Below are 27,285 nucleotides of genomic sequence, written 5' to 3'. Positions count from 1 at the left end.
AAGGCAAGCTTTTTCAGACAGTTTTGAAAACAGTCAATCTGTAGCAGATTTCTACTGCAACTCCTTTTCAGCAGTGAGCTTTCACCCATTAACTACTCATGTGTGCAGCACCTCATATGAACCCCCCAGCCAGGTAGGTTCTCACATTGCTATCACCATACCACACCAGACCCTGGACATCCAGAGAACCAAAGCAGCTATATGTGGGAAGAAGCAAAAGTGCAGACCTGCTGCTGCTCCGCTGCCAGAGAAGCTGCTAAAGGCAAACCCCCCTTCAGTACAAAGTCCAGACTGTCCTTCTGTTATGTTTCCATCTCCACCCTGCTTTAAAGACAAACTTATTTTTATTAATATTTTAAGATTATAGCTTAGATATGCATTATGTATTAAAGGTGTTTGAAAAGATGGGCCAGAGGAAGCCTGGAAGTTCCTCTGCATAACTGATTTAAAAAAAACCCTGCAGTCTCAGGAAGCTGCTGTTTACATATAGTTGCTAGTATTGTTCATGCTACCAGAGTTTCATTTCAGAAATGTCACCCAGGATGATGATAAAAGGCTGGAACTCCAGTATTTCAAGTACATCAAGCTACATGCTGGATTTTGAAAACATTTGCCTCTTAAATAATTTAGCTTCTGCTTTATTCTTGGTCAATGAAATTATAAAACACTTTAAACTTCTTACTGGTGATCAGTTATACCTGGAAGTTAATAAAATTCTTTTAGAGGATACAAGATCCAATATGTAGAAATAACAGATTTAAATTTTCAGTAAGTCTTCAGAAAATGAAGAGGAAAAAAATTAGAAAAATAAAAGTAGATCAGTAATTAACTAAGAAAATCCCAGAAAAATCTGCAGGGTTGATTCAGCCTCTCAGATCCACACACATTAGCAGTTCACTCGTTTCTACTCAAATTGAAATGTGCAGTTGTAAACTCACGAATGACAAAAAGACCCTGTGAGATGTCAACAGCATCACAGTGATTTCCATAAAGTTCATACTGAAAACACACCAAACAATTGTCAAGTTCTTTAACTTCTACAGGCTCTTCGTTTGAGTTACAAAACCAAGCAGTCTCCAGCAGTCAGGAAAGCCCAGCACGGCTGTGCTTAACACCAGGAAGAGCCAGGTGAATTTTCACTCCCTACCAGACAGCTGGGGGTTGGAATCTGAGCTCCCATGTTCCTGCCAGAAAAACTGCTGATGAAAGCCAAGAAAGTAAAAGTAGGGGTGTTTGGTCATTCAGGAACTTGCATAGTCCTGACCTTTCTTTTCCATGTGCTACTCAGCTTACATACTTCTGTCAAAGTCTCAGCATCTTTCCTTTTCTACCCTCTTGCTGCATTTCTCTGCCTTCTTTCTTCCTTTTAAGCACCAATGTCTCCTTCACATTTGCTCTTCCAAACATATCTTCTTAGATCTTGCTGGCACTTCTCACCTTACCTCTTCCTTCTCCTCCTCCCTTGACACACATTTCATTCTCTTGCCTGTGGGTCACCCATTGTTTGGTCTTTGTACACTGTAGGCCTTTTTCCAATGGCCTGTCCCCACAATTTTAACATTTATGTTAAATCTCAATCTAGATGAAAAGTAAAGCATGTGTTAGCATTACTCTCCTTGCCAAGACAAGAAAATACCACTAAAGCTGGTTTCTTAACCTAACACCGATGCAGTTACGTGCCCTGAAGTCCCCATGCACCAGGCAAAGCTATCCTCCTTTCCCAAATGTGTCATGAACAAATTATTTATAAGTACAAAAGGATTGGCTGTAACCAGATACTAACATACACTTAATGGACTGCAGATTTTGCGGGATGTTTAAAGTTTCCCCTCTGATCTCTCTGAACTTTGGCCTTCATTTGTTTATACAGGCAGAGGCCAATAGGTCATACCACTAAAATCAGCAAATTGTTTACACATATGGCAGGGGTAATGTAGTCATGGTTACACCCATACATAGCACACTGAAGCAATTGCTTAAGTTAAAATAACAAAGATACAGTGAGTCCATATAGGTGATGAGGAGACCTTCCAGTGCTGTGAAACTCGATACAAACTAAGAAATTAATTAGCATTTCTGCAGAAGCCAATGCCGGAGCTCCAGCCAGTCTAACCCCAGTCAGTCACTAACAGTGCTTGTTTCATAAAAAGTGGCAGCTTTTGACATCATCAGTGACAAAATTTTTACAATTTTTTAAGTGCAAGTGCTAATTCAGCACTGTGGCGTTAATACTGCAAAGCATATAAAAGTTTACAAGGCGAAGGTAAGTGAACTCCAGGCACGCTGCGGGGCTGCATTTGTTTGAACACCAGATTCTGACATAGTGCCTGTGGCTAGATGATGCATTTTACCAGAGGCAACTTACTGGGGAGTTCTTTATTCAAGCAAAATGCATTATATTCATAATACTAATGGTAGCTTTAAAACTATAATTTGTTATTTAAAAAAATAAAATAATAAATTGCTTAAAAAAGAACCTAACTCCTAAGCCTTTAAAAATTATTTCAGCCTTTATAGAAAAAGATCTTTAAAAAACCCTCTCCAAACAGTGTATTTTACATAATATTATTTACTTGGAAATGAGGCATTTTCAGAAGCATGAAGTGTTTCAATTCTGAAAGTGTGAACTGATATAACCTGCACACACACTGCTCTCTTTTGATGGGCAGAGGAATGTATTTTTGAGAGTGATTACAGGCCCTATGCTTAAGCGAATGCTGAAAAATAAAAGGCAAATACTAGAAATAAGGAAAAGCACCAGTATCTATAAGAACCTAATTGCCTTATCTTGGTTAAATATACTACAGCTGTCAAGCCTGCTGAAACCACAGAGAAGAGGAAGCCACTTTTTTCTAGCTTCAAGGTATCAATGCTTCGTGGCCTATTCAGTGGCATACTGAATAGGCATAAATACGTGGCATACACAAGAAGATTATTATTAAACATTTATAGTTACTTTTTATTGAAAAGCAGAAGGCACATCTTCATTAAATTTTGTGTCCAAACAATACATGTAGACATGAATTCCCATTTGCAATGGAGATGCAGCAGGCTGTAGAGATAAAAGCCTCCACTGTGAGAAAACACAACTGTGAATCTCAAACAAAAATTATCCTTTTTTTAACGATACCTTGTTCAAAACACATTTTGGTTTCATACAAATCACTTTTCTGGAATAAGGCAAATTTTTTGGCCAAACAGTAATAAGAAATTGGCAGACACAGAGGTAATAAGTTATCATCTGTTTTTTTAAAAAACAAAACAGCTCAGAGATATGCCAGGTCTGGAAGTTCATCACTTTCAGAAAGAAACGTTCACATCAGGCAGGGAGATACTGTTATATCATTATTCATTATACCGATTTGACACATCTAGGCAATTTGTGTTTTCTTGGCCAAGTCCATGAAAAATACAGTTATAGCTTTGACTAACTGGGCTGAGATAACACTGGACACCTGCCTCAATTACTACCCGCTAAGCCCATTCTGAACAAGCATTACCAAAAATATTTTACCCGATGCGCCAAATGAATAACCTTCCCAATGCAACAGACACTCTTGGCACCAATGCTGAAGATGCGCAACTCCAAACCAGTCATGCAGAATCCTGGCCAATACACAGAAGACTATATGAAATGCTCAGTTTGTTTCAAATTACCAACAGAAATCTTCTCAGGAGTGTCATCATTTCATCTTCTGTATTCCACCACCAGCTGACATTTAAAAATCATGTTTAAACAACTGAAAGAACCCTCGTAGTTCTTGTCCTGTTAGAAGTTATTGACACAATTGAATTTGATGTACATCTCCTCTGCCTCAGCCCTGAGTTTCAGCTCTGAAGATTGAAATGCCCCATCTCACACTTTTAGTGTTGGAGGTTTTCCAGCAAAAATCAGGTTTGATAACAGGCCTGAAGACAGATATGATCATCAGTCCCACCCCAAAACAATTTAAAGTGAAAGACTAAAGTTATTTAAATTCCCTGTATATGCATGAATCAAACAAGACAAGTGGCAGCTTTGATCCAGTCCTGTCCTCACTAGTAGGACTTTTCATTTGTTATCTTCAAAGGGCAATGCAAAACCCAATCTGAGAACACTGTCATGCTCCGTCAGGTTTCCCCACTGGCTATCCTTGGGAAACTACAAAATACACCAGCTCACAGACACAGAGGACTGGAGAGAAAAGATTCAAATTAAAAACGCTGGCAGAAAAGGAACACAAAAGGATGACCTGCAGCAAAACTTACCACCTTTTACCAGAGTGAAACACTATCTGGGAGAAAGCAGGACACAGCTAGTTGAAGGCTGCCAAGCTCAGAGTTACAGCTGCAAAAAAGCAAATCCCGTTCTGCCACTTGCCATCTTCTCAGTGTCTGACTTCTCAGCCTCAGCATTATTTTAACACAGCGTTACTACGGGGGCAGCCTTCCTCTCGTGTACACAGGGAGGCAGACAGCAGCGTCACTACTTTCAGGGGAACCATCTGTGGAACACAGCAGCATTTCTGGACATGCTTGTTTTCAGGCACGCTGCCTGTCAATTTACCATAAAAATATGGATTTTGCCATAGTATGGAGACCAGTATATAAATTGCCACTCACCACAATATACTCCAGGAAGATCAGAGTCTTCTCATGTTTACCTTTTTTAAGGGGAATTTGCTCTGAACCCAAACTATAAATTACATCGCTACCTGCCTCTCCTAATAGAGAAGCTATGCTGTCTTTAAGGGAAGACAAAGAGGCCATCTGCAGAAAGGGCTTGTGATTGCAGAAGGGAAGAAATTTCTGTGGCTGGAGAGACAAAGTAGTATCTTAAGGAAGAATATAGCTTATGAGAAAACTTCTATGAAAACAATCAAAGTGGACAAAGCACACAGGTTTTTTGTAATTAAGTAAACATATCACTGAATAATGTATTGCAGATGCATCATTATTTGCAATGAAGCTTGGATTTATGCTGTACAATGCCCAACAGCAACACAGATAAAGCAAATCCAAACATAAATACCCTTTATAAATTTCCACTTCTAATACAAACCTGTGACAATTAGTTCACGTCACTGAGTAACTCCGGCATCATAACTTGAGAAAATTCATAAAAGGATTAAGCAAGGCTATCAATTTTCTAATTGCTATTTTAGAGCAATAAATACGATATTCAAAGTGTAACTTTAGATTACAACATTGACTTCAATTTTGAGAACAGAGATGTAGTCATCACTATGCAAGGCTCTTATTTCTTAAGAACAAGATACATGGGAAGTCAGTGGAAACATGATCAGAACACACCAACATGCGTTTTTTTCTCTAAACTGCCAGATTTGGCAGCTGCCATGGCACCTTTATGAACCACAGCCGGAAGAATGGCAGGTTGCAAAGAAACCATAACACAGCTGTGGACTACTGGCGCTTGTTCTTAGCCTTAGGAGCTACTAAACTTGAAGTATGCCAGAACCTTCTTATAGTTTAGGCCAACGGTAACTGGATTCCCTGTTAAATAAACAAACTAGACTAGTTTGTAACAGAAAAAACCCAAACCCCTCTTATCTGTAAAGCTAATGAGTGCCTTAGATTGCCCGAGTCTCTATCGCTAGAGGTCTTAATAGGTCAAAGTTGTATAAAACAAGACAAAGCTAATCTTAAAAGCATAGGAGCTTGAGAAGGTGGTTTTAGCTACATACTTCCATAAGCAACTATTTGCTACTAACCTGAGGTAACCGAATTATTCTCTACCCAATCACAATTAATATCTACAAATAGGAAAACAAATATTTGACATTCACCCAAAAAGACCATTACAAAGACCATTCATCATTACAGCTAAAGTCACACCCTTAAATCTGAAATGAAATGTCCTTCTCCTTGCCCTGGAAGAGCAACCACTGCACCCAATGTTCTACTGTTACCAGTAACAAAACCTGCCCTACCTGAAGTTAGGGACGAGGAGGCAGAGGGAGGTAGGTAAGGCTTTATTATTGGTAAGTGGTGCCAAAGAAGGGAAGCTCAGCTGGAGAAGGCAGGAAAGAAACGGGAGGACTGAAAAAAAAGAAGAGTATCTGGGCAAGAGGTGTAATGCAGGGACCCCCAGGAAGGGGCAGGAGGTGGCTGGAGCAAAAAGCCAATTAACTGAGCAGCATATTCTAGTGACAACATAGTAGTTTCAGCCTGCTGAGAAAAGGCTGAGAATTAATTAGACAGTGTCAACAAATTAGGATTAAAGGACAAGAAATGCACTTAACCCAGGGAAGGGGGGGGGGGGGTGGGGGTGTGCATGTGGAAGAAAACAAATAAACCCCAACAATGAGCTATCAGATTCCTGAAGCAGGAACTGAAAATACTGTTTCCTATTAAATTATTTCAGAAGCTAAAGATTGCTTCTTCACAGCATTAGCTGCTTAATCACTACCACTTCAGACTCTGATTGCATGTCTGTAGGGAAAATTGTTCCTAAGGTTTAGCAATACTGCATTTTCAGAGCATGTTACTCTGGAGGTTGCAATGGAAATAATGTCTTACATAAATATATAAACCAAGCAGGTTGAGATAAACAAAAAACCATATCCATTTTAAAAGTTTAATTGAAAACTATCTGGGGGGAAACCCAGAGAGTCTGATGAGAAATTCAGTATTTCTCCTGGCAGTTAACAATTTGCTATTTTGACTTAGATTTCTTTATGGTAAAAAGTCCATATTTATAATTAGCATTTGTGGTATGATAGAGACAGACCAATGTGAATTAAAATAAATTGAGAACAGTAGGAAAGAGGGGAAAAGTTGCACTAAGCTTCTTAGCTCCAAAGTTTTTATTTTAGCTTAGAAACATCATCCTTGTTTCACAATGTTAGACGTGCAACCCAAGGCCTGCAAGGGATTCAAGAGTTAAGTTGCCGTCTTCTGCAGGGCTACAAACTAAAGGTCTGAACAGCCCCCACATCCCAGAACTTCTGTTGCTGTATCCCAAACAAAGGGGATGTGCCTGAGCTCCCTCCTTCCCTACACCTGCCCCGCAGAACAAGGCCAGGGCTCCTTCCCCCCCGGCTGCAGGGGCAGGGGCAGGCTCAGCACCAGCAGCCAAACCTCTGAGAGGCAGCAGCCAAAGCCATCACCCTTCCTCCAGGCAACCCAGCGCCACAGAGGGAGCGCAGGATCCAGAAACATGAACTGCTGGTCCTGGGCATCTGTGCAGGAGCAGATACGGCTCCCTGCACCCAGCCAAACATCCTCACTTTTATGTTTGCACCGGCTCACTGCAGGCACAGTGAACAGGCTGCTGCCACTTAAAAGCAGCACCCCAGAACTTCTGTTGGGATGATTGCTTTAATACACCTATTCAGCGTATTATGATACACTGTATTATGAACACTTATACAGTGTTCATATATAGGTGTTTTCCACCTATATATACACATATATAAAGTGGTTTTCCACCACTTTGTTTAAACACACAAATACTAATGCATGTGTCCTGATCTGCAATATACGTTTATACAAAAGTGTTTTGCTATTTCTCTGTTCCGGTCTATAAATAGTCTTCAGGACTCCTCATTAGACAAGCAATATAAATAGCCTAGCTTTTTTTAAACATGTGTGTACTGTGACAAAAAGAGCATCTGAAAAATAACATATGCTGCACTTATTTTATTTGGGTTTAATTTTTGCAACAGGCAATGTGTCAGAAGCCTGATGTAAAATTCCGTAAAACTTCAGTGCTGGGCAAGCATCAGCATGCTAAATACTGATAGCATTTGATCAAAGAAGTTTGTCCTGGGAAGAACTCAATGTACTTATGGTAAGCACTCCTCATCCTCTTCCCCCACCTTCCTCCCAAACCCTGACAAGTATTTGCAACTCTGACTCTCTCAAATTTGAGTGAAAAACTCTTGTGAGTCACAGCACATCATCACATGATGCTCAAAGTGGCTTCTGAAGCAGAATATTCTGGTTAACAGATACAGCTGGAAGAGCTACAACTGATTTTAACTGCAGCATTATTCTAGGAGCAGTACCCAGAGTCCAGAGGGCACACAGGTTCTTAGTCTTTGACCTGCAGCATTACCCTTCCAGGATTCTGCCATCTATGCAGTAATTAACATACTTCAAAGTCTGCATCATCTCTATACCGCCACAACATATGTTTAAGTTCACTGCAGCTGCACAAGCCCATCATTTGATCCTTCCTCTCTTCCATTCCTGCAAGTCTTTCACTCTTTGCCAGGCGACTGAATTACACAGGCCTTTCAAGTATTCAGAGGTCTCTGAATTTAAACAGCAAGTACTGAAAATACTAGAAATCCCTGCAGTCAAGGTCTCCATTTGCTCTGTAAGACACCACATAAACAACCATTGCAAGCTGTGGTGTATGCATTCTGAGCAGTAACAATCAGTCACTAAATAGCAAGTTACAAGTCACTGTTTCACAGCATAGTTTCACAAACAGCTAAGTTACTATTGCCAGATCTACTAAAAGCTGCAATCAGCAGTATGAGACACTACCAGGGAAGAAGGGAGGCAGGGGAAGAGGGAGAATTTTTAAGGTTATAAAGCAAAAGAAGAAAAAAACAGAAAACCACACATGCATATGTTCAAATGTATTTGAATTTGTGAATGCAACATGAGTGTCTCACTGTTCCTCAAGATCTACTCCAATTTTCACAAGAACAATTATAAAAACCTGTAATATTACATGCTATGAGAGCAAACATGAGGAGTGCCATGACCAAACTTGCATAGCTACACAAGGGCTGGCTGGATAGAAACACTTTTAGCAGAGAACAGAAGTGTTTGCTTTAAAGCACCAGCTGAACAAGCTACTTTGGTTTCTTGAATGCTGTTTTTGTTACAGAACAGTAATGGATCAGTGAACATGTGATAACAAATGATGTGATTCCAGGATGTCAAACTGCCCCATGGCAAAGTGGCTTTAAACTTCCTCTTCACATAATCACACTAACACTCAGGCCTACATAAAAGTTAGTTCACAAGTTTACTTTTAGCCATGGGTTCGGGGGGGGGGGGGGGGGGAATAAAAAGAAGAATAAAAAAAAAAAAAAAAAGCTTTGACTTTCTCAGGGATAGTTTAGGAAGCTATCCTGCCTCTTCCAGCAAAATTATCCCACGAGAAACCGGATGGGAATTTTTCTCTCTGCCATCTCACAGACCACAGCTATCCTTCCCTACTTAGCCCCTTTTATTCTGTAATTTCTACCAAACTCAATTCACATCCTCCTCCTGCATTTTCATCTTTCTAGAGGTCCCTTGAGCCACCCTGCGAAGGCTACAAAAGGAATGCAGAACGATTCCTTGTGTGGATGTGGTGGATCAAGCAGAGCTGTACTTTGCTTAGCTTGGCAGATATTCCCAGTATTATAAAACCTGCTTTCGCACACAAATATTCACTTTGCAGAAGTATCTCTCCCCTACCACACCCCCCCCAAAAAAAAAAAAAAAAAAAAAAAAAGCTGTCAGCACAGCACTCTTTGCAGTGTCTGTGTAATTGCAAAATACTTAATGATCCTCTGATATTCCCCTGTATGAAAGCACTTCAGGAAGCTGCCATTTAGCATCTGGCTGTAATAACCTGCAGGGCTTCTGTAGAAAAAGACTTTTTGCCCCAGTGCTTATTACAGATGTTTACAAAAAGGCAATCTTAAACAGGGTCAAGCTATTTAATTACGTTTCTACTTTGTATGTCAGGTGTAAGGCTAATGAGCAGAGATTTAATTCTTGACAGAAAAAAAATTAGACCTCCCCGTCCTAATTGAAAAGAATAGTAAATTCTTTCAGAAATCAGTAACTGAAAGTCAGGTGTTGTAAAAAGAGAGTAATATCAAGCATACAAGACCAAGTTTCATTCATAAAGCCCCAAACCCACAAAAATTTAGTTTAGTCATCTCTTTTTGTTAAATCTGTGTGTTTATATTCCTCTTTCCTCCTACAGCTCAGAAATACAGTCTTAAAACAGGAACAAAGTTCCACTTACTACCTCGTTCTGCCTTCCACTTCCCAGTTGACAGCAGCCGATGAGCTGGCTGTAGGTAAGTAACTGTGCGTGACCGAACACACGCTGTGCCGTGTGTGGACCCAGCAGAGCACACATCTTCACCCCAGCAGCAAGCATAACCAGCCAAGACCCAGTTCTGCAACTCATCTTCTGGTGGGCTACTACTTCAAGGTCACAGCAACAACATGCTGTTCCTTACTCCAGAACGATTTAATGGGATATTACTCCTTTAGATCAAAAATAGCTAATGCTTATCCAAAACCTGATATTTCTGGAGAGGAAAACGCTCCTGAGGGAGCACCTTCTGAAACGAACTAAGGAACAGAGCTCTCTTTCAGGCAAACTGCTGAAAACAATACTTGACCTGAGCTCCCAGATTCTTGGGGATCCACAGCTGCTTCTGAGGGTCCTGGCAAGGCAACTATGGAAAGAAAGCCTACTGGCCTGAATTCAGGTATGTTTATGCACACCATGTAAGAGTTCCCACTGCTACAGGAAATTTTTATAAGATCCACAAATCCTATTTGAAAACCACAGATTTAAAACACATCCTCCAGTAAACTGTTCTGTTAAATATACTCAAGAAGTTTCTCAAGATCTTTTTTCTCAGCTTGCTCGCTGTCTATAGACACAGATTTCTTGACACTCTGCTTGGCACAAGGGGAAGATATTTTGATACAATCTATGTCATCATTATAAGACACATCTGATAGATAGTACTTATGGGCTGTAACTATGGGATGCAATCTACACACAGTGGACAGTCCACTCCCCCCCAGCACAATCACAACAAAAAGATAAAGAAAAAAAAATCCTACATGACAAAAGTTGAAAGACAGCGTAGTGAAGAAACATGCTAACACTTACGGTCAAGTCCATTGATGTATCTCATTGTAATTTCACAGTGCCCCCAAACTGCACTGACTATGGGGTAAAGTTTTTTCCCTTTTAGTCCCCTGAAGGCCACTCCAAGATATTGTCCATCTACCATGAAGCTAAGCGTCCCTTCATCCATATCCAAAACCACCAGCAGGGAGTCTGGGAGTACAAAAGACTCATCCGGTTCCAAAAAGACAGGATACGTGACCCCAGGCTGGTTTTTACAATTGTGGTAGAGTTTGTTGCGTCCCAGATCCCAGCCCCACGATTCACTATTGCTACCAACCAACGACGTGTATCCCACCGAGTGCAGCGGAGCTTCGGCTGTGGAGACCCCCACCACAGCATGAGTTCCCCGTTGCCTCGTGGGCCAGTGGATTTGCCAGACATGCAGGCCTCTCGTGTAGCCGACTTTGCCCCGGATGCAATCTGTGCTTTGGGCAACTGGGTGTCTATGAAAAGTCAGTTTATCATCTTCCTTTACAAATATATTTAAGGAGCGATCTTCATTGTTCCAAGCATGCTTATACTGGACCTCCAGCTTGGCAGGGGGCATATCCAACAGCATGTCCAGTCGTGCTGGCTTGCAAAAATCCGGGCCTCTCAGCTCTCGTTTGACAGGCCTATAAGGGGGCTCCCTCACATCCACAGACTTTATGCTCCCTGAGATTTTCTGGCCCATTGCTTGGCTGCAGACTGACAAAGGAGAAAGAAAAGTTGACTTTGGCCCAACGTTACCTCATGAAAGCACTTTTACACTGAGCCAGTGCCCTGACAAGCTGACTGGATTTACTTCTCCTGTTTGGAGCTTTTTAGCAGCAATGTTTTCAGAGAAAAAATGCTCCTGAAAGAAAGCAGAAAGTTTCCAGTTAGTTTAAGAAAGCCAACAGAAAACCCACAGCATATTTTTAAAGAACTTCTTCTCATCCTTAGTAATTATTTTAAACACCAAAGCTGACAATTCACCAGTTTTTGTTCAGTATCCCTCAGCGCTGACGAGCCTGCCCACAGGACGCCGAGCCCACCAGCGCCCAGAGTGCAGACAGTCATTTCCTCCCATTCATAATAGGATGCAGACATTCCCCCCCACCTTCTGCCCTTCCACCTATTTTGTCTGGCCAAGTTCACAGCAGGCCTGAAGAAGGCATATGCTAATCCCCAGCAACAGTGATAAAGTTTACGTTCAGCCATAGCTTCACTTTCACTTATGCTTTTGTTTCATAGCCTCAGGAATAAGCACTATGTCGGAATCTCCTTTTATTCCTAGCTGTTCTCTTCCCTGGGTCCTGGCAGAGGGCTTCAGCTTCTCCGCTGTTATTAAAATAAATGCGGCTGACAGCAAATGGCTGCAAAATTTTAGTGTTTCCTTTTAACCTATCCTGTTCTTACATAAAAACAAAAATAAATTCATCAAGCTTTAGGTTTTTGGGGTTTTTTTTATAAAGAAGCTAAAAAAAAAAAAAAAGTGGGAAGAGGAGCCATGGAAGGACAAATGAAGAAAGGCAGTTTCAGGTTTTTGGCAGATTTCTGTAATAGGCAGCTACTACAGCTGGGTATGTTCTTCATGCTACTGGACAGCAGGCTAACCCACGTTTTCTATATTTCACTATTACGCTGATGAGGAGGATGGGAACACAGTAAGACACACCAAGATGAAAACATGATTTTGAAATGTATTATTTCTGTGCTTCCATAGACAAACATGATAATTTAGCTGGAAATGGTCAAAAACACCCATGAAAGAGTTTTTACAGCCTGGATAAATTGAATTCCTTCACATTTTAGAGCTCAGGTAAAACATAAAGGGAAGCCAAGAACGTCTAAAAGTACTGAAGGAATAAAAATTAAGGCAAAGTCCCAAAAAAATGAGTGGATGATTGACATGGGACCAAGTAAAGTATCTGCAGCAGCAGACATACTTCTGTCTTCTAGCAAAGTAAGTGCCAGGTCCAGGAATGCTCCTATCTAGCTGAGCTGACCGACTCTGCTCATTTACTGACAGAGCAATGGAGTGTTTCAAGCAGCAGCAAAAGTCACCAAACTCCCAAAAGCCTGAAGAGCCTAGGTGAGAGCTGGTTTTCATAAAGCACAAACCAGCAGACATAGGCATTGCAAAGTCTTGCAACATACATCTTGCAAGACTTTACTTGTTAAGTCACAGGTCTACATTCTTCCTTTTAAAGAACTTCTACCCCAGACATCCTGTCCCACTGCAAAGATCATTTCTGAAAGAAGTAAGCAACATACACTCAGAAGGGAAGGAAATAAAAAGAGTAATCTAGGAAAAAAATACCTGTAAAATTTACCATCCAACTATGTTTTAGAAGTGAATGAAGCTCTTATATTACTTACAATGGCCAACACCATGTAAAGTTTTTTCTGCGTGTATTAAATACAGAAATGAAACAACCCCTATGTTACATGAAAGCTTTTTTGCCAAAAAAAAGAAAGTTAAAAGAAAGTTAAAAGTTGATTTGCAAAGCCATGTGACAGTTACTATATAAAAATATTATTTTCTGGTGGCTGGTCCCATATGGGTATATGCTCACACCTGAGCATAAAACAACCACCTCTTTACACCTAATTTTAATCTTCAAAAATCAAAATTAAACATAAGCCCCCAAGCCCCTCATATCATGCCTACAGAAGGCTTCAGAGCAATCCACAGGAGCTTCCCACAAGATTAGCCTGAACAATCCCCCATCCTTCTTTCCAAACCATGTAAAAGTGATCTGAAAGTTTAATCAGTAATTACGTTAAAGTTGACACTTGCCATTTCCACTACTGCAGAGGCACTCATGGGCTGTTTCAAAGATACTATGGCAAATTTGGCCCACTGAAGCAAGTTCAGTACTTTATTCCACACTAAACCACCCTGAGGGAAATGAAATAATGATGTTAATATACACACAGGGAAATACCAGGGAGTAAACATCATCAGTAAGCAAGCTCTCCTAGAAGAACACGTGCTTGGGATTGGGTCATTCCTTTTTAAAAGGTGCTTATTTGAGCTTGAAAGGGAGATATGAAAAGGGAAAATGTCAGATGTTCCAAAGGAACCTCGATGATTTCTCTATGAGATTTAGCTCTACATGCCTTTTAAAATTTACTCTTTAAAGCACAAGACAACTGCCACATTACTGTCAATGCTGAGGGGAGATGGCCGGGGAAGTCCTCGGTTCATCCTCCTGTATCACTTCCTCATCACATGAGGAACTAAACTTGGCACAGACATTTGCCTGGCAAATCACCAAGAGATTATAAACACTAAAGTGACTCACTTGGCAAGCCACAGACATTCCTCCTAATGTGCCCCAAACTGTAACGAATAGGCTGATAATAGATAGACCAGTAATACAGAGGAGTAAAATGCATCATTATAAGTACCTTGATACACACGCCGCTGTGCCTTTGCTCTGGGATGTGCTCAGTAAGTACTTTGGTTTGAAACTGCATCTTACAGTTAGGTCTTTCTTCATACATGGACATTACCATGTCATTTAATTATATAATGTGATGCTTTGCCAAATAGCTTTGTATGGACATAGGACGGAATAATAGTGTAAAAATCTTACAGTTACCAATGCATTCAAGACATGGCAGTTGCTAAGCAGCAGAACAGCTCAAAAGCTACCTTTCATCAAATACTTTCTCCCACCCATCATATTATACTCTCTTGCATCCTAGTTCTGTGTAGCTGGTAGTTATTTCAGCTTCTACTAGAAGGCCAACTATAGCCTTACTGATCTCATTCAAGTATCACCAGACTTGAACAAGTAAATAACAAAAAAAAAAAAAAAAAAAAAAAGGCACCGTTTTTAATCATTTGTACCAGTACAGCAAAAAAAGGTGTAACCCTGTGCTGGCTGTGATCTGACGGCTCTGACTGCTGGTTCTGAGTAGCAGTTGACATGAAAACTTTGTAGGAGGAGGCAGTGAGAGGTTGAAACACATGCCTCCAGCTCGCAATCCATGCAACATTAATGTGAGCGACTCATGCAGAACACCCTCCTGGCAGCTCATAACAGTCCCGTTGGATTCTCGCAGGAGCAGCCTGTCTCAAAGCCAAGATCAGCTATTCCCTTTCCTTGTCTGCTTCCTGTCCATTCACACCAAGCAGATGGCAGAGACCCACACTGAAGCAAGGAATGGCAGAAGCATCACCTTGTCCTTCTCCTCACCAGAAACTGCTGGAGCAGGAATGCAGCTTATCAGGACCCAGCCAATCTCCACTGGCAAACACCCCCTCCCTACATCCCATCAGACCCCCAACACAGAAGCCTTGGTCACACACCATTGCTGCCAGGATCTCCAGGCAGCCTCTCCCAGCTGCGCAACTACTGTGCGTGGGGGGCTGCTGGGAAAGCTGAGTACACGCTCACAAAGGGAAGCAGAGTGACAGATCTGGCAAAGGTACCCCAAACCAGCTCCCTGTCTGCGGGACTGGATGGCTACACCACACAGGAAAAGCTGTGGGTCAACCTGAAAGAACAGGTTACTCATTTCGGATTATGTAGTATTCAACCTATTTGCTGAAACAGTTGGTTGTAAAACCTTCTTACCATCTCCTCAATTAATAAAAACTTGCAAAGCACAGCACCACCATTCAACTGCCGTGACTTTTTGTAATCTTATACTACTTGGAGAAACTTAAATTTCCTTGCCTGTACCCTCTCACTAGGCACACAAATATTCTGAAATTAAAAGAACATGCATTTTCACTGTATAGTTTTGCTTCAAAGGTCTTCCCAAAGCTTTGCACTTCCAGTCATTTCAAACCACTACAGGAATTGGCAAATAAGAAAATATTTCAATCTGGCTTAATATATGACCTCTCCCTTATACCTGTTCAGTGACTACAACTGAAACACTAAATTTCATCAGTTATCCCTGTGTAGAAAACAAAGTAGTATTTTGACAGGAAGAGAACAACCACCACATTAGTACACTCCTTCAGCAACTAGAAATCTCTGGTTGAGAAGACTGTTAAGCTTTTGTAACCTAAATTATTTCTGTCACACAGTTCCACATTCATGTCACGCTTTGTCAGGGTATGATGATTAGACTACATGTACTGTACAAGAGCAAGCCAGCTCCAAACACGAGAAGTGTGTCAACGTCGCTCAGCAGTGTCCTCACGCAGACTGCCAAAATATGTAAGGAAATTTTTCACAATAAAACCACAAATTAAACTTACCAGAGAAAGGGTTGCTGGGACATCATTTTGCTGTAATTAAACAGGGTGCATTTTTTAACAACTCGGTAGGTTGACATCAGTAGAACATAACTGCCGATAAAAGAAACATGCTTTTTGCAAGTCAGCTTTCAGAATTCATAGTTGTATTTCCCTCTGGATTATGAGCTAGACATGCAGAAAGCTTGAAAATCACCCATGAGAAATGACACCACATAAACGCAACTCAAAAACTGCAGTAAGAACATGCTAAGGCTTAGGTTCATTCTCCTAAATTGACAGTTACCAAAAAAAGTAAGAACCAGCCAGGTGAGTCCCAATCAACAACACTGATTGGTGAAATTGTCTATCAGAAAAAGCAAGGAAGGGGATGCCTCTACCTGCCAGCATTTCAAACTTTCCCACAGCAGTTCCCACCTTTTGCTATTGACCCTTGTTGGGTTTCTTCCTTCCTGCAGCCAGACTTCACTGCCACCGCCTCTGCTGACCTGGGCTTTTCACCAGCAAGCAAGGGCTCCTGAACTCTTAACAGAATTGCAACGGGAAGCTCTGAATCAAAGCATCTTCTCCACGGGCACCAAACCAGTTTTTTTCCCCAGATATCTGAACAGAACCAGTACCCTAAGTGTCCGAGTACTTTAAATTTAACCCTAGTCCTATCATCTCTATAGAAGCATTAGAAAGAAGAAAAACAGCAGCTCTGCTGAGCTGGGCAAGTTGATGAAGAAGGGTTTAGAAGTTCAGGAACAAGGCCTTTTACCTCCACCCAGACAAAGGCATGAAGCCCAATGTCTATCAACTGCATTCCCAGTGTGCAAGCAGCTGCATAACGACAGCACTGTTTTGAGAGTGACAATAAATTAAGCACATTTTTGGCACCCAAAAAAGATTGGCCAGCTTGGATTCAACTATAGATCCTGGTATCTGACACTGTTGATTTACTGCCCATTTTGAACAATGTTGGCTTTCTTTGTCAAATTGGGAATATACAGTAACAATGCAAAAAGTCAAAAATGCTTGGATACCCTGAACTGTCCTGTGCTACAGATAAAATGTTATGCTGCATGCACACTGAGCAAATGACATTTAACTGCTGCATTGTTCATCCCACATGTAAGTCATGACTTCTTCAATTCCTGAAAATCCCAAGGACATTCCTCCATAAAGAGTAACTTGTTTTGTAATGTTAAAAAAATGTAATTGTTTCACAATTCAAGATAAGCTTGTTATTAAAATAGACTGTGCATTTAGCTGCTTGGAATTAGAATAATCTGAAATACCACACCATCTGTACCACTAGTTAGAAGCACCTTAGTCATATGATGAAGAATTCAGAAAGAATCTTGCGTAGCTATTAATACAGCAAAATGTGTATTTTTAAATGCTTTCATCCACTGTACTTGGAATTGAGCTGATTTGAGGGTTTGGGCTTGTTTGATGCCTTCCACCTCTCTGCATGTGTTTCTGGAATTTGCCTCTCCGGTAATGAAAGTTGGGTTTAGATGCAAACATTTATATTCTGTAGAAATGTGAAAGATGACAATAAACCACTTCAATTCTGTAAACAGGGTTTTGGGTGTGTTTTTTTTGTTTTGTTGTTGTTGTGTTTTTGGTTTTTTTTTTGTTTTTTTTTTTTTTTTGTTTTTTTTTTTTTACATACTTACTTTTCAGTTAGAATACAGCAGTGTAATTCAAAAAAACAATATAACAACATAATACAATAAAAAATTACTTTTTTTACTACGCTAGTACTTTTTAAGAACAGGAACATTCCTTACTGAAAGGAAACATTCACTTTCTTTTCAGGGTATTTAACAGGAATACCCATGTGATTCCACAATTACCATAAACTTACAGATGTTCAAGCTGCTACATCCCTTCTACCACCCCTTCCTATTCATTTTTCCCTTTTGTCTTGCAGCCACCTGCATTCAAATGGCCTCGAGATGGGTCTGCCTCAGAAAACTAAAGGAAGTGTAGTATTTTATTTTGCCAGGTTATTTTCAGGTGGATAAGCCCTCTGATCTGGGGCATCAGGCAGTCATGTAAACACTTGCTCTGGCATAAGGAAAGAGAGGGGGAAAAAATAAAAGAAAAGAAAGCTGAAAGAAATATCTATTTAGGCACCAGCCCAAACCCTGGAGTAAATTTCCACAGTTGCTTCAAGTTGCCCTAAGGGGCACAGCTGAACTTGGTATCTAAATTCAGTAGTCAGGAGCTTCTGCTTACATCTTCCTCACCCTTCTGGCACAAAATCAATTCATCTTTCACCCTTCTGTTACAGTGAATACCTTCCTGTCTTTCCCGAATGGCTGACATAGCCATTTTGAACATTCAAGTACCAAGTTTATATTAAAAGAGCAAATCAACACATGAAAAAAGGCTTAACATTAAATTGAGAATTATGTTTTCAACTCCATTTTGGATTTTACAGGATCATTTGCCATTTTACATTTCTACTCAGCTGTGATTCATCAAGTACTACCAATAAGTGTCAGACCACATGAGATTTAAAGCCCAAGGAATAATTGTTTTAATATTGTAATTTCTCTCCAGTCATTACTACTTTTCACCAGCCTAACACTTTTTTTTTTTTAGACAATTAATTTTACATTTTACCTTTACAGCTTTGTAAAGGATCAATACCCATACAGATTCAATTTCAAAACCAGAACATTCGTTAAACAATGACCTCAGCTGCGGCCAAATACTTCTCACAACCATTCTTTTGATGTGATTCCTTTTGCTGTAATGTACAGTAGAGCCGGCTGGCCTTTAAAATAAGTTACAATGCCACAGATGAAAGATAAGACTCCTGGAAAACATCATTCCTCAGTCTAGCCAGCAGCAAATCCCAGGGAATGTGCCAGAGATGATCCACAAGCAGGAAGGAAGGTCCAAAGATGTTAGAAAGTGACAGTCAGATCAGGAGCTCCTTTAGCTTGACACCATCGTTCACCAGAACTTTACTGCAACTGGAGAAACTGTAATAACGTGTTCCAGTGAAAATCTGCCCCCTTCGCTCAAGCTTCAGTCTTAGTATATTATGTGCATCAACGTTTTCCAAGCCTGGTGAGTCCTTATACATCATGATGGACCCTAGGTAACAACTGGTTTTCTAGGGGCAGTATCATGATGAGGATGGGGGTAGGGAGGAACATCCACTAATAGCAGCTCTGCAGGCACCTAAAGCATCACAAGGCTGTTGTGGACTTACCAGACTCTACAACAGATGGGCACTGTGAGAGTGGAACTGTCTATACATTTTGCACTGGATGTTTCCAGTGCTTTGCCTCACTATAAATAAGACATTCACTAATGACTTAAAATTTGCAATGCGTCTGGAACGGCCAGGATGCTTTTGCCTTCTTCTTTTGCTTCTAAGTCTTTGTTTAATTCTCATTTGAATTGGCAGTATACAGACAATACCTGTCAGATGCTTTCATGGCCAGTGGGCATGCTCCAGCTGAAGCAGCCCATTAGAGGCAGTTCCTGATCCGACCTGGATGACTTGAGTACTTCCAACAGCGCTTCCAAACTCCAGTGACAAAAAAACCCATACTGTGCCTCTGGCCAAACACAACAGACAAGAGTTGAAGACATTCTTCCCCCTACAGCGAGCTGAATAGACTGATGCAGAAGAGATGCCCAAATAGGCTGTCTTGGACAAACCGTGGGTGATCTGCTGTACGGAAGCCACTAACACATGCGGGGCTCAGGCCCATTTCCTCCACTCAGGATTGCATTGGGAGAGGGGGAGGGCAGGGTTGGAGGAAACCCAGCCATTGTACTTGCACAAACATGTAGGAGATTAATACATGAGAACAAGTTTGATCCTGAACAAAGCATATTCTTTTGTTTTACAGGAAAATAGGCTTACACAATCACACCATCTGCGTCCCTCCTAAACCTTCCCCCTTAACTACTTCAGTCAATAGCCATCATCAGACAAATCTGACAGAACAGCAGTGAGAGGCAGCTGGGGAGAGGACAGACATCTTGGAAGTAACCACATGGAAGACCAGGCTGGACCATGAGTTCACATCTCACCAAGGAACCCAGAAGAGAATGAGCTACTATCAGAGCTGTAACTGCAGGCAAAGTGTCCTAAAGATTTCACAGCAAGTCAGCCACAAGACACAAATTCAGGAAGGAATGCTCTGTTAGTCCTGAAGTTTCTAAAGTGTCTGTTTTTAAAGAACAGAAATAAAGTAAACACACTTTACATAAGTTAAGGAAGCATCATCACAAATTCAAATTGTGGAGATTATTTTGTATTTCCCAGATGAGGCGACACAAATTAAGTTATATACAGATTTTGAGTGCTAACAAGAAAATAAACCAACTTCCTGTTAAATAAGGAAATAAATGTTTTATCAACAAAAACTCAACACATTTAAGCAACACCAATGAATTTCATCTGCCTTAAACACGTGCCTCTACTAAAACCCATCTATCAGCAGATAACAACTGCCCAGACAAGCGGGGATGATTGAGAAAGCAGTACCATGAAACAAATTGCCTGAGCTCTAAGCAATGTAACTGATTTTCCTTTTGCACATAAAAGCTCTCCCATTTTACACAGTAGCATTTTCATTTGTGTTTACTATTAATTTAATATGTAGGGCACATAGTGATGCAGGAGAGAGGCTGCAAAAGGCCACAGGGCTTTAAGGAGTTAAAGATTTACAGGCAGTTATATCCTCAGATCAAGAGTCTGTGACTTCTCCTGAAGATACGAGACACTTTGGGTCTCAGTAGTGAATCATAGAACAGTTGGGTTGGCAGGGACCTTCAAGATCATCCATTCCCAGCCCCCCTGCCATGGGCAGGGACACCTTCCACCAGATCAGGTTGCTCCAAGCCCCGTCCAGCCTGGCCTTGGGCACTGCCAGGGATGGGGCACCCACAGCTGCTCTGGGCGACCTGTGCCAGTGTCTCACCACCCTCACAGGAAAAAACTTCCTAGCATCTAATCTAAATCTGCCCGCTTCCAGCCATTCCCCCTCGTCCTGTCACTCCATGCCCTTGTCAGAAGTCCCTCCCCAGCTTTCCTGCGGGCCCCTTTAGGTACTGGGAGGCTGCCATGAGATGTCCTCAGAGCCTTCTCTTCTTCAGGCTGAAGAACTCCAATTCTCTCAGCCTGTCTTCCTAGGAGAGGTGCTCCAGCCTCTGACCATCTTCGTGGCCTCCTCTGGACTCGCTCCAACAGGCCCATGTCCTTGTTACGTTGGGGGCCCCAGAGCTGAAGGCAGCACTGCAGGGGGGTCTCACGAGAGCGGAGTAGAGGGGGAGAATCCCCTCCCTCGACCTGATCCTTGCCCAGGATACAGTTGGCTTTCTGGGCAGTGAATGCCCATTGCCAGGTCATGCTCAGCTTCTCATCAGCCAACACCCCCAAGTCCTTGTCCTCAGGGCTGCTCCCAGTCCATTCTCTGCCCAGCCTGTGTCTGTGCTTGGGATTGCCCCGACCCGTGTGCAGGACCTTGAACTTGGCTTTGTTGAACTTCATCAGGTTCGCCCAGGTCCACCTCTCAAGCCTGTCAAGCTCCCTCTGGAAGGCATCCCTTCCCTCCAGCATGCCAACTGCACCACACAGCTTGATGTCCTCATCAAACTCGCTAAGGGTGCGCTTAATCCCAACGACCGTGCCGATGACAAAGATGTTATACATGCCAGTCCTGATACCAACCCCTGAGGAGCACCAGTCTTCACTGGTCTCCACTTGGTCATCAAGCCACTGACTGCAACTGTCTGAGAGTGACCAACCAGCCAATTCCTTATCCACTGAGTGGTCCATCCCTCAAATCCATGTCTCTGCAGTTCAGAGACAAGGATGTCACACAGGACAGCGTGAAAGGCTCTGCACAAGTCCAGGTAGATGACGTCAGTTGCTCTTACCTTAACAACCAATGTTGTAACCCCATCATAGAAGGCCACCAAACTTGTCAGGTACAATTTGACCTTAGTGAAGCCACGTTGGCTGTCACCAATAGCTATCTGGAGTGTTATTTTCTTTCTGGATCTTTCATTGTCCTAGAGCCAGATTAAGCAGAAAGGCTGCCTTTTCAAACAAATACTGCTCTACAGAGAAAAAATACCCCAGACTGTTTCCAGTGTTCAAATCAGAGAGGGCCTCCAACTAGGAAAAGCCATGCTGAAGGAAGCTGCTGCTTTGAGTAGTATTTACATCTCTTTACTACTGCCCTAACAGTGTACATCCTAGAAGAATTTCATTTTACAAGTGCCAACAATTTCACGTATTTTTGACCACAGGGAAGTACTTTAAAGAACATACGCTAGACTTCCTAATAGAGGTATGGATAAAAATAAATCAGCTTTGTGCCTGCCTCCAGGAGTCTCAACACAGACTATCATCTGTAAACTGAAACGCAAGGCCGGTATTTCTCAAAATAACTTCACACTTTAGTTCCCACTGCTAAACAGACTTTCAAAGATGATTTCCTTTCAAGCAGCAGTTTATTTGTAACAATTAATTACTAATTATATTTCATTCTGTAATGCACTGGGTGAAAGGAAAAAAACCTGAAAGTTATTTGGAAGAAAACTGTGCCAGGATGCAAGTGTTGACAGGAATAAAAAGAGATTGGTACTTAATCTCCAGGTGTACTGTCACCAAAATAAAATTACTAGCATCACATTCTGGAAGTCTTACAAAAGCTGTATTAGAATGAGCATACTCTGATTAATCTTTGCACAAAACCTCCATATTTGATATTGGGGGGGGGGGGGGTGCGGGGGGGGGGGGAATCTTCAAGACATCTTCTAAATTTGCCAGACAAATTCTCCAACACTCAGGCAAGCCCCTGCTTTGCCCTGGAGAATTATATGTTCAGTCTAAATTTGGATCAGCAGCATTATACACAAAAAGAAAGCACATCAGTAAATACAAGCTGAGCTCCATCAACAGTTTGTTTTTTTGGGTTTTTTTTTAATAAAAAAGTTAGGTTTTAATTCTAGAAAAACAAGTGAAACCCTAGATAGCATTGGGATATACAGACCACCTTGATTTCCCACATAGTAAAGAATAAAAGTAACATTTAGAAATGTCTTTAAAAGTAAGGGACTACCTCTAGGAAAACTAATCATTTTCCACTAAGTTATAAACCCCCTAACACACTCAATACAGCCTGCATTCCCAAACAAATACTGTGAAAATTATTCTTTTTTCAACTTTATCAGAGCTTTGCCACATCGTCAAGAACAGCACAGGCAGGGTAGAACTGAGGTGATTAATATGAAGATCCTTCCAGAACCATTTAACATCTAACCAACGTATTCACAAGAGCATAAATGCAAATTTGTATTTATCAAGCAAACTATGGTTTACTATTACAAAAGACTTGGAAGTCACATACAAACTGGACCACTCTTTTGAATGTAAAACTGTGTTGGATACTGCATGGACACTACAAACTGTTTTGGTTGAGGAAAGCAAGCCCTTTGGCCCACAGGTTCAAAAAAAAAAAAAAAAGTATCTAAAGATACTAGAAATCCGAGTTGTGCATTTTTATATTTATCATTAACTCTGTTACAATTTACAGAAAAGAGATCAAAAATAGAGATAAGTTTGAAGAAAGTAATTTACGCAGTACAAAAGTTAAATGGAGCATTAAAATCCTGAAGTTTATTAACACTTCAACCTCAAGAATCTCGCTCACTGACAGAGATCTTCCTCCACAGTGAGGGAAGGAATGAATAACAGGTATTTTCAATTGCCCTGTGTATCATCTTCATCACAGATTTATGGCAAAGGGCTTTCTGTTACAAACCCGGTCTTTCCAGTCTCCCTCTCCTTTTCACCCCTTCTCCTCTTCCCTCCCCTGTATATCCCATTATCAGCTTCTTCAATACTGGGAAACCACACATGTCCTGCTGAAATCATACAGCCTTCCAGATGGACTTAAGCCTGCTCTCATATTAGGACTCAACTGTTCACAAAAAGCTGAAACATCCCCAAAATAATTACAACCAGGCAAGACTGGTTTATAAAAGCTAACCAGCTTTCATTAATCATCACCACAAGATTCTACACCAAACTCACCCCATTGCATAACAGAAGGAAAGGCCTCATTTGCGGGTCCCTGTTGGGTTTCCCCTTCTTCTTAAGAATTAAGGCTTTGACTCTCCCCCACCTTCAGAGCTCTTTTCCATGTGAGCCTTCTTGAACCTGCTCCAGAGGCCTCATCGTTGCAACTAATCACCAGTAGATGCTGCTCCTGTTTTCTCCACAAGCACTGGCCCACTTCAATTCCACTTTGTGCGTATGCCGAGACCACTTGTTTCCAAATTATAGAAGTCAGCTGCAAATATTAGCCAGCCCCCACAGGTGGGATCTGCCTGACTAAATTTAGATTCTATGATGCAGATGAGCTCATCACTGAAATAAGATTAAGGTCAGTAAATGCCCATTTTTGCAATGGACATAAAAGTGAATCTTGTCCAAAATTAGAGGAGAGAAGAGAAAAAAAAAAAAAGGAAGAAATTAATCTCATACACTTCCAGAACCAAAAGACTGATTTATTTAATGTTCCACTCATAATCAACATAAAGAAAGGGGAGGAAACTGATGCATAGATGAAGACTACTGAAAACACTAATTTTCCCCATTTTTTTTAGTAGCCTTTTAAGACATTTGCCTCCAACCCCACAACACAGGCTTTTAGAGCCAGTGCAGCACACCTGACACTACTGGAAAGAGAAAAATCATGGAAGCACACTCAACCACCATCTTTCATTAGGTAGCAGACAGCTGTTTCAATCCCAATCTAGACTCACCAGTAACTATCAAAACATGTCATCACTTTTGATTAACACGGTACAATGAAGGGGAGGACAATAAGTAGAAGTAGTGTCAGGGTCCTCTCTGAAATCCTCAAAAGAAAAAAAAGCCAGTTATAAACACATCTCAATTTCTGAAGCTACTGCATGGATTTAAGGACAATCTATCCAAGACATTGCAACTTTATATACTGCAGAAATACAAGTATTTATTCAGAAAATGGTTCAAAATAACCTGTGGCCATGTACCAGTGGAACTGAGGGCATATTCTTACTTGCAGGGCAAGCCAGAACCAGATTGAAAGACCTATAATTTGAAAATCAAAAATTTGTTGGGCCAGCAGCTGAAAACATGAGAGATGAGCTCCAGGCTACCGCAGCACCCAGACGTCAAGCCTTTTTGTGCTGCAGTAGTTACTAATGGTGGGCTCCCCAGCACCATCAGGGTCTGCGGGATAGAGAAATTGGTTCCATCTGAGGCCACTTTTCTGTGCTCTGAGAGGTATAAGATACTAAAACATAACCACCATCCTTACAGGAAAGGCAGAAGACATCCTCAAGGAATGCAGAGAGATGAACAGGAACCCTGTGCTACCATCCAACTTCCCTAACGTCCCTATCCCTAGTCCTTATCTAATGACACACGCTGTGAAGATAAAGCATTTGGGTAGGAAAGGAGATGTACCAGCATACCTGGTGGGGACACTGGTGGTAGTACAATTTAGGAAATTTAATTATATTCCAAAGTGGTCCCCAAGAGCAATTCCCTTGCTTGGGAACCTGTGCCTTAAAATGGCAGTCAGAAGAATACAAGAGCAGCCACTTAACTGGTGGGTGTGTAGGAGGAAAAATACTTGTTGAACCATGCAACAGCGGCAACCAACACAAACACCCAAGAGCAATGAGAAAAAATACACCTTAAAGTGCTGTAACTGGAACACAGCAGACAGCGCTCTTGAACAAAAACTCCCATGTATAAACTTCTCAGGCGCTGCTTTAGCCGTGCTCTACCATAGATACACCAGCTCAGCTATCAGAGGAGGGCATTCTGAGCTAACCTTGCACTACAAAACACAGCTCAAAAGCAGAGGAACAGGCAAAGGGAAGAGGGTACACTCTTCTCTGTTGACAAAGGATTCATAGTGATCTAAGTAGCAGGGAACTTTCAATACTATTAAAAAATAAGACAGTCAGTCTCCATTCAATTGCACTGTGCAGAAATCACCGTGATTTATGACTTCTGCCTAGATCCAACCGCAGAAAGGGGAAAAAGAAAAACAAACACTCCTGCATGTGCCTCCCATACTAAGCAGACACCATCTCATGTCTGTGCAAGACAGAGGAGCAACCAAGGCTGCCTGCTTTACACAAGCAAGATATTAAAGGAATTAATTCCTAAGGCAATGGGAAAATACTTCATGGGAGAACTTCCAATTCACCAATTCTGCTTATTTAAACTAAGCTGCTTAATCAAGTTAATTGAAGGAATTAAGAAAGCACCTGGAGAAGAATATGTTCACCAACCAGTCTCCAGTCACTCCGGATCTGTTTCTTTTTCTGGGCCCAAGTTCCCCTGCTGGCACAGTACAATCTATCACCAGCCATTACGCTGATTACCATCCATTAGTTTTGCTAAGTACAGGCATGAAATTTAAATCTACTTTTGTTATTTATTTACAAGCTATTCACATACTGGATATGAGGTAAGTATATAATGCTTCATGTTAACAAGAGAAGTGTAGCTGATTATTAGAATTACACATTAAAAATGACCAATGGAAGTAATAATTCTCTTCACAAAAAAATTGTTTACTGAATTTGTGCTTGGTAAGATGAGCAGGACAGAAGCTTACACTCTTTAAAAATAAAACCAATTAATATACAGTAGAGGAACAGGTATAAACCCATGAAAAAGCCCCATAAATATAAAATTCAATTAAAACGTCATTCTAGAAAACATTGAGGAGAGAGTTGGGACTCTTACAAAACAATGACTTTTCTTCCCTGCTATTAGAGGCAGAATGATTAAAATGAAAGACAATCCCCTTTATTTCAAAAGCTAATTGTTACATGTAATAAAAAATTCTTCTTGCACCAGAAGAGACCTAAATACAAGAACTGAATACTACCAAGACCATCAACCCACACAACTTTGCTGTAACACAGTAACCGCTTGAATTTTCCCTTACAATTATATTTATACAGCTTTGATTTCAGCATACCACATTTCTTACCACTTAGGAAACCAAATACAGAACAGCTGTGGAAGCAAAACCCACTATATGCAAATATTCAGATTTAAAAAAATGTACAAGCAAAAAGTCCCTTGTGAAGACCACTTCAGTGGGAACTCTGTGATGAAAGCTGTATTAAAATGTCAGCTATGTCTTGCTGTAAGGATATCCAG

General features: G+C 41.1%; 1 protein-coding gene across 3 annotated transcripts in view; it reads right to left on the bottom strand.

Annotated features, from left to right (window-relative positions):
- SPSB4 (splA/ryanodine receptor domain and SOCS box containing 4) overlaps positions 1–27,285 on the bottom strand; it is a 344,833-nt gene that overhangs the window by 307,729 nt on the left and 9,819 nt on the right. For 2 of the 3 annotated variants that reach the window (XM_080410339.1, XM_080410338.1), the window contains exon 2: positions 10,871–11,726. In XM_080410339.1, coding sequence (XP_080266465.1) covers positions 10,871–11,564 — 694 coding nt within the window. In that variant the 5' untranslated portion in view covers positions 11,565–11,726. Of the gene's footprint in view, positions 1–10,870; positions 11,727–13,655; positions 27,079–27,285 lie in introns of those variants that run through there. The other variant, XM_080410337.1, reaches the window with a different exon arrangement.

Source organism: Falco punctatus, assembly GCF_963210335.1.
Source record: "Falco punctatus genome assembly, chromosome: 13".
Lineage (NCBI taxonomy): Eukaryota > Metazoa > Chordata > Aves > Falconiformes > Falconidae > Falco > Falco punctatus.
The sequence above is the reverse complement of the archived record's forward strand: the minus strand, read 5'-3'. Positions and strand labels throughout refer to the sequence as shown.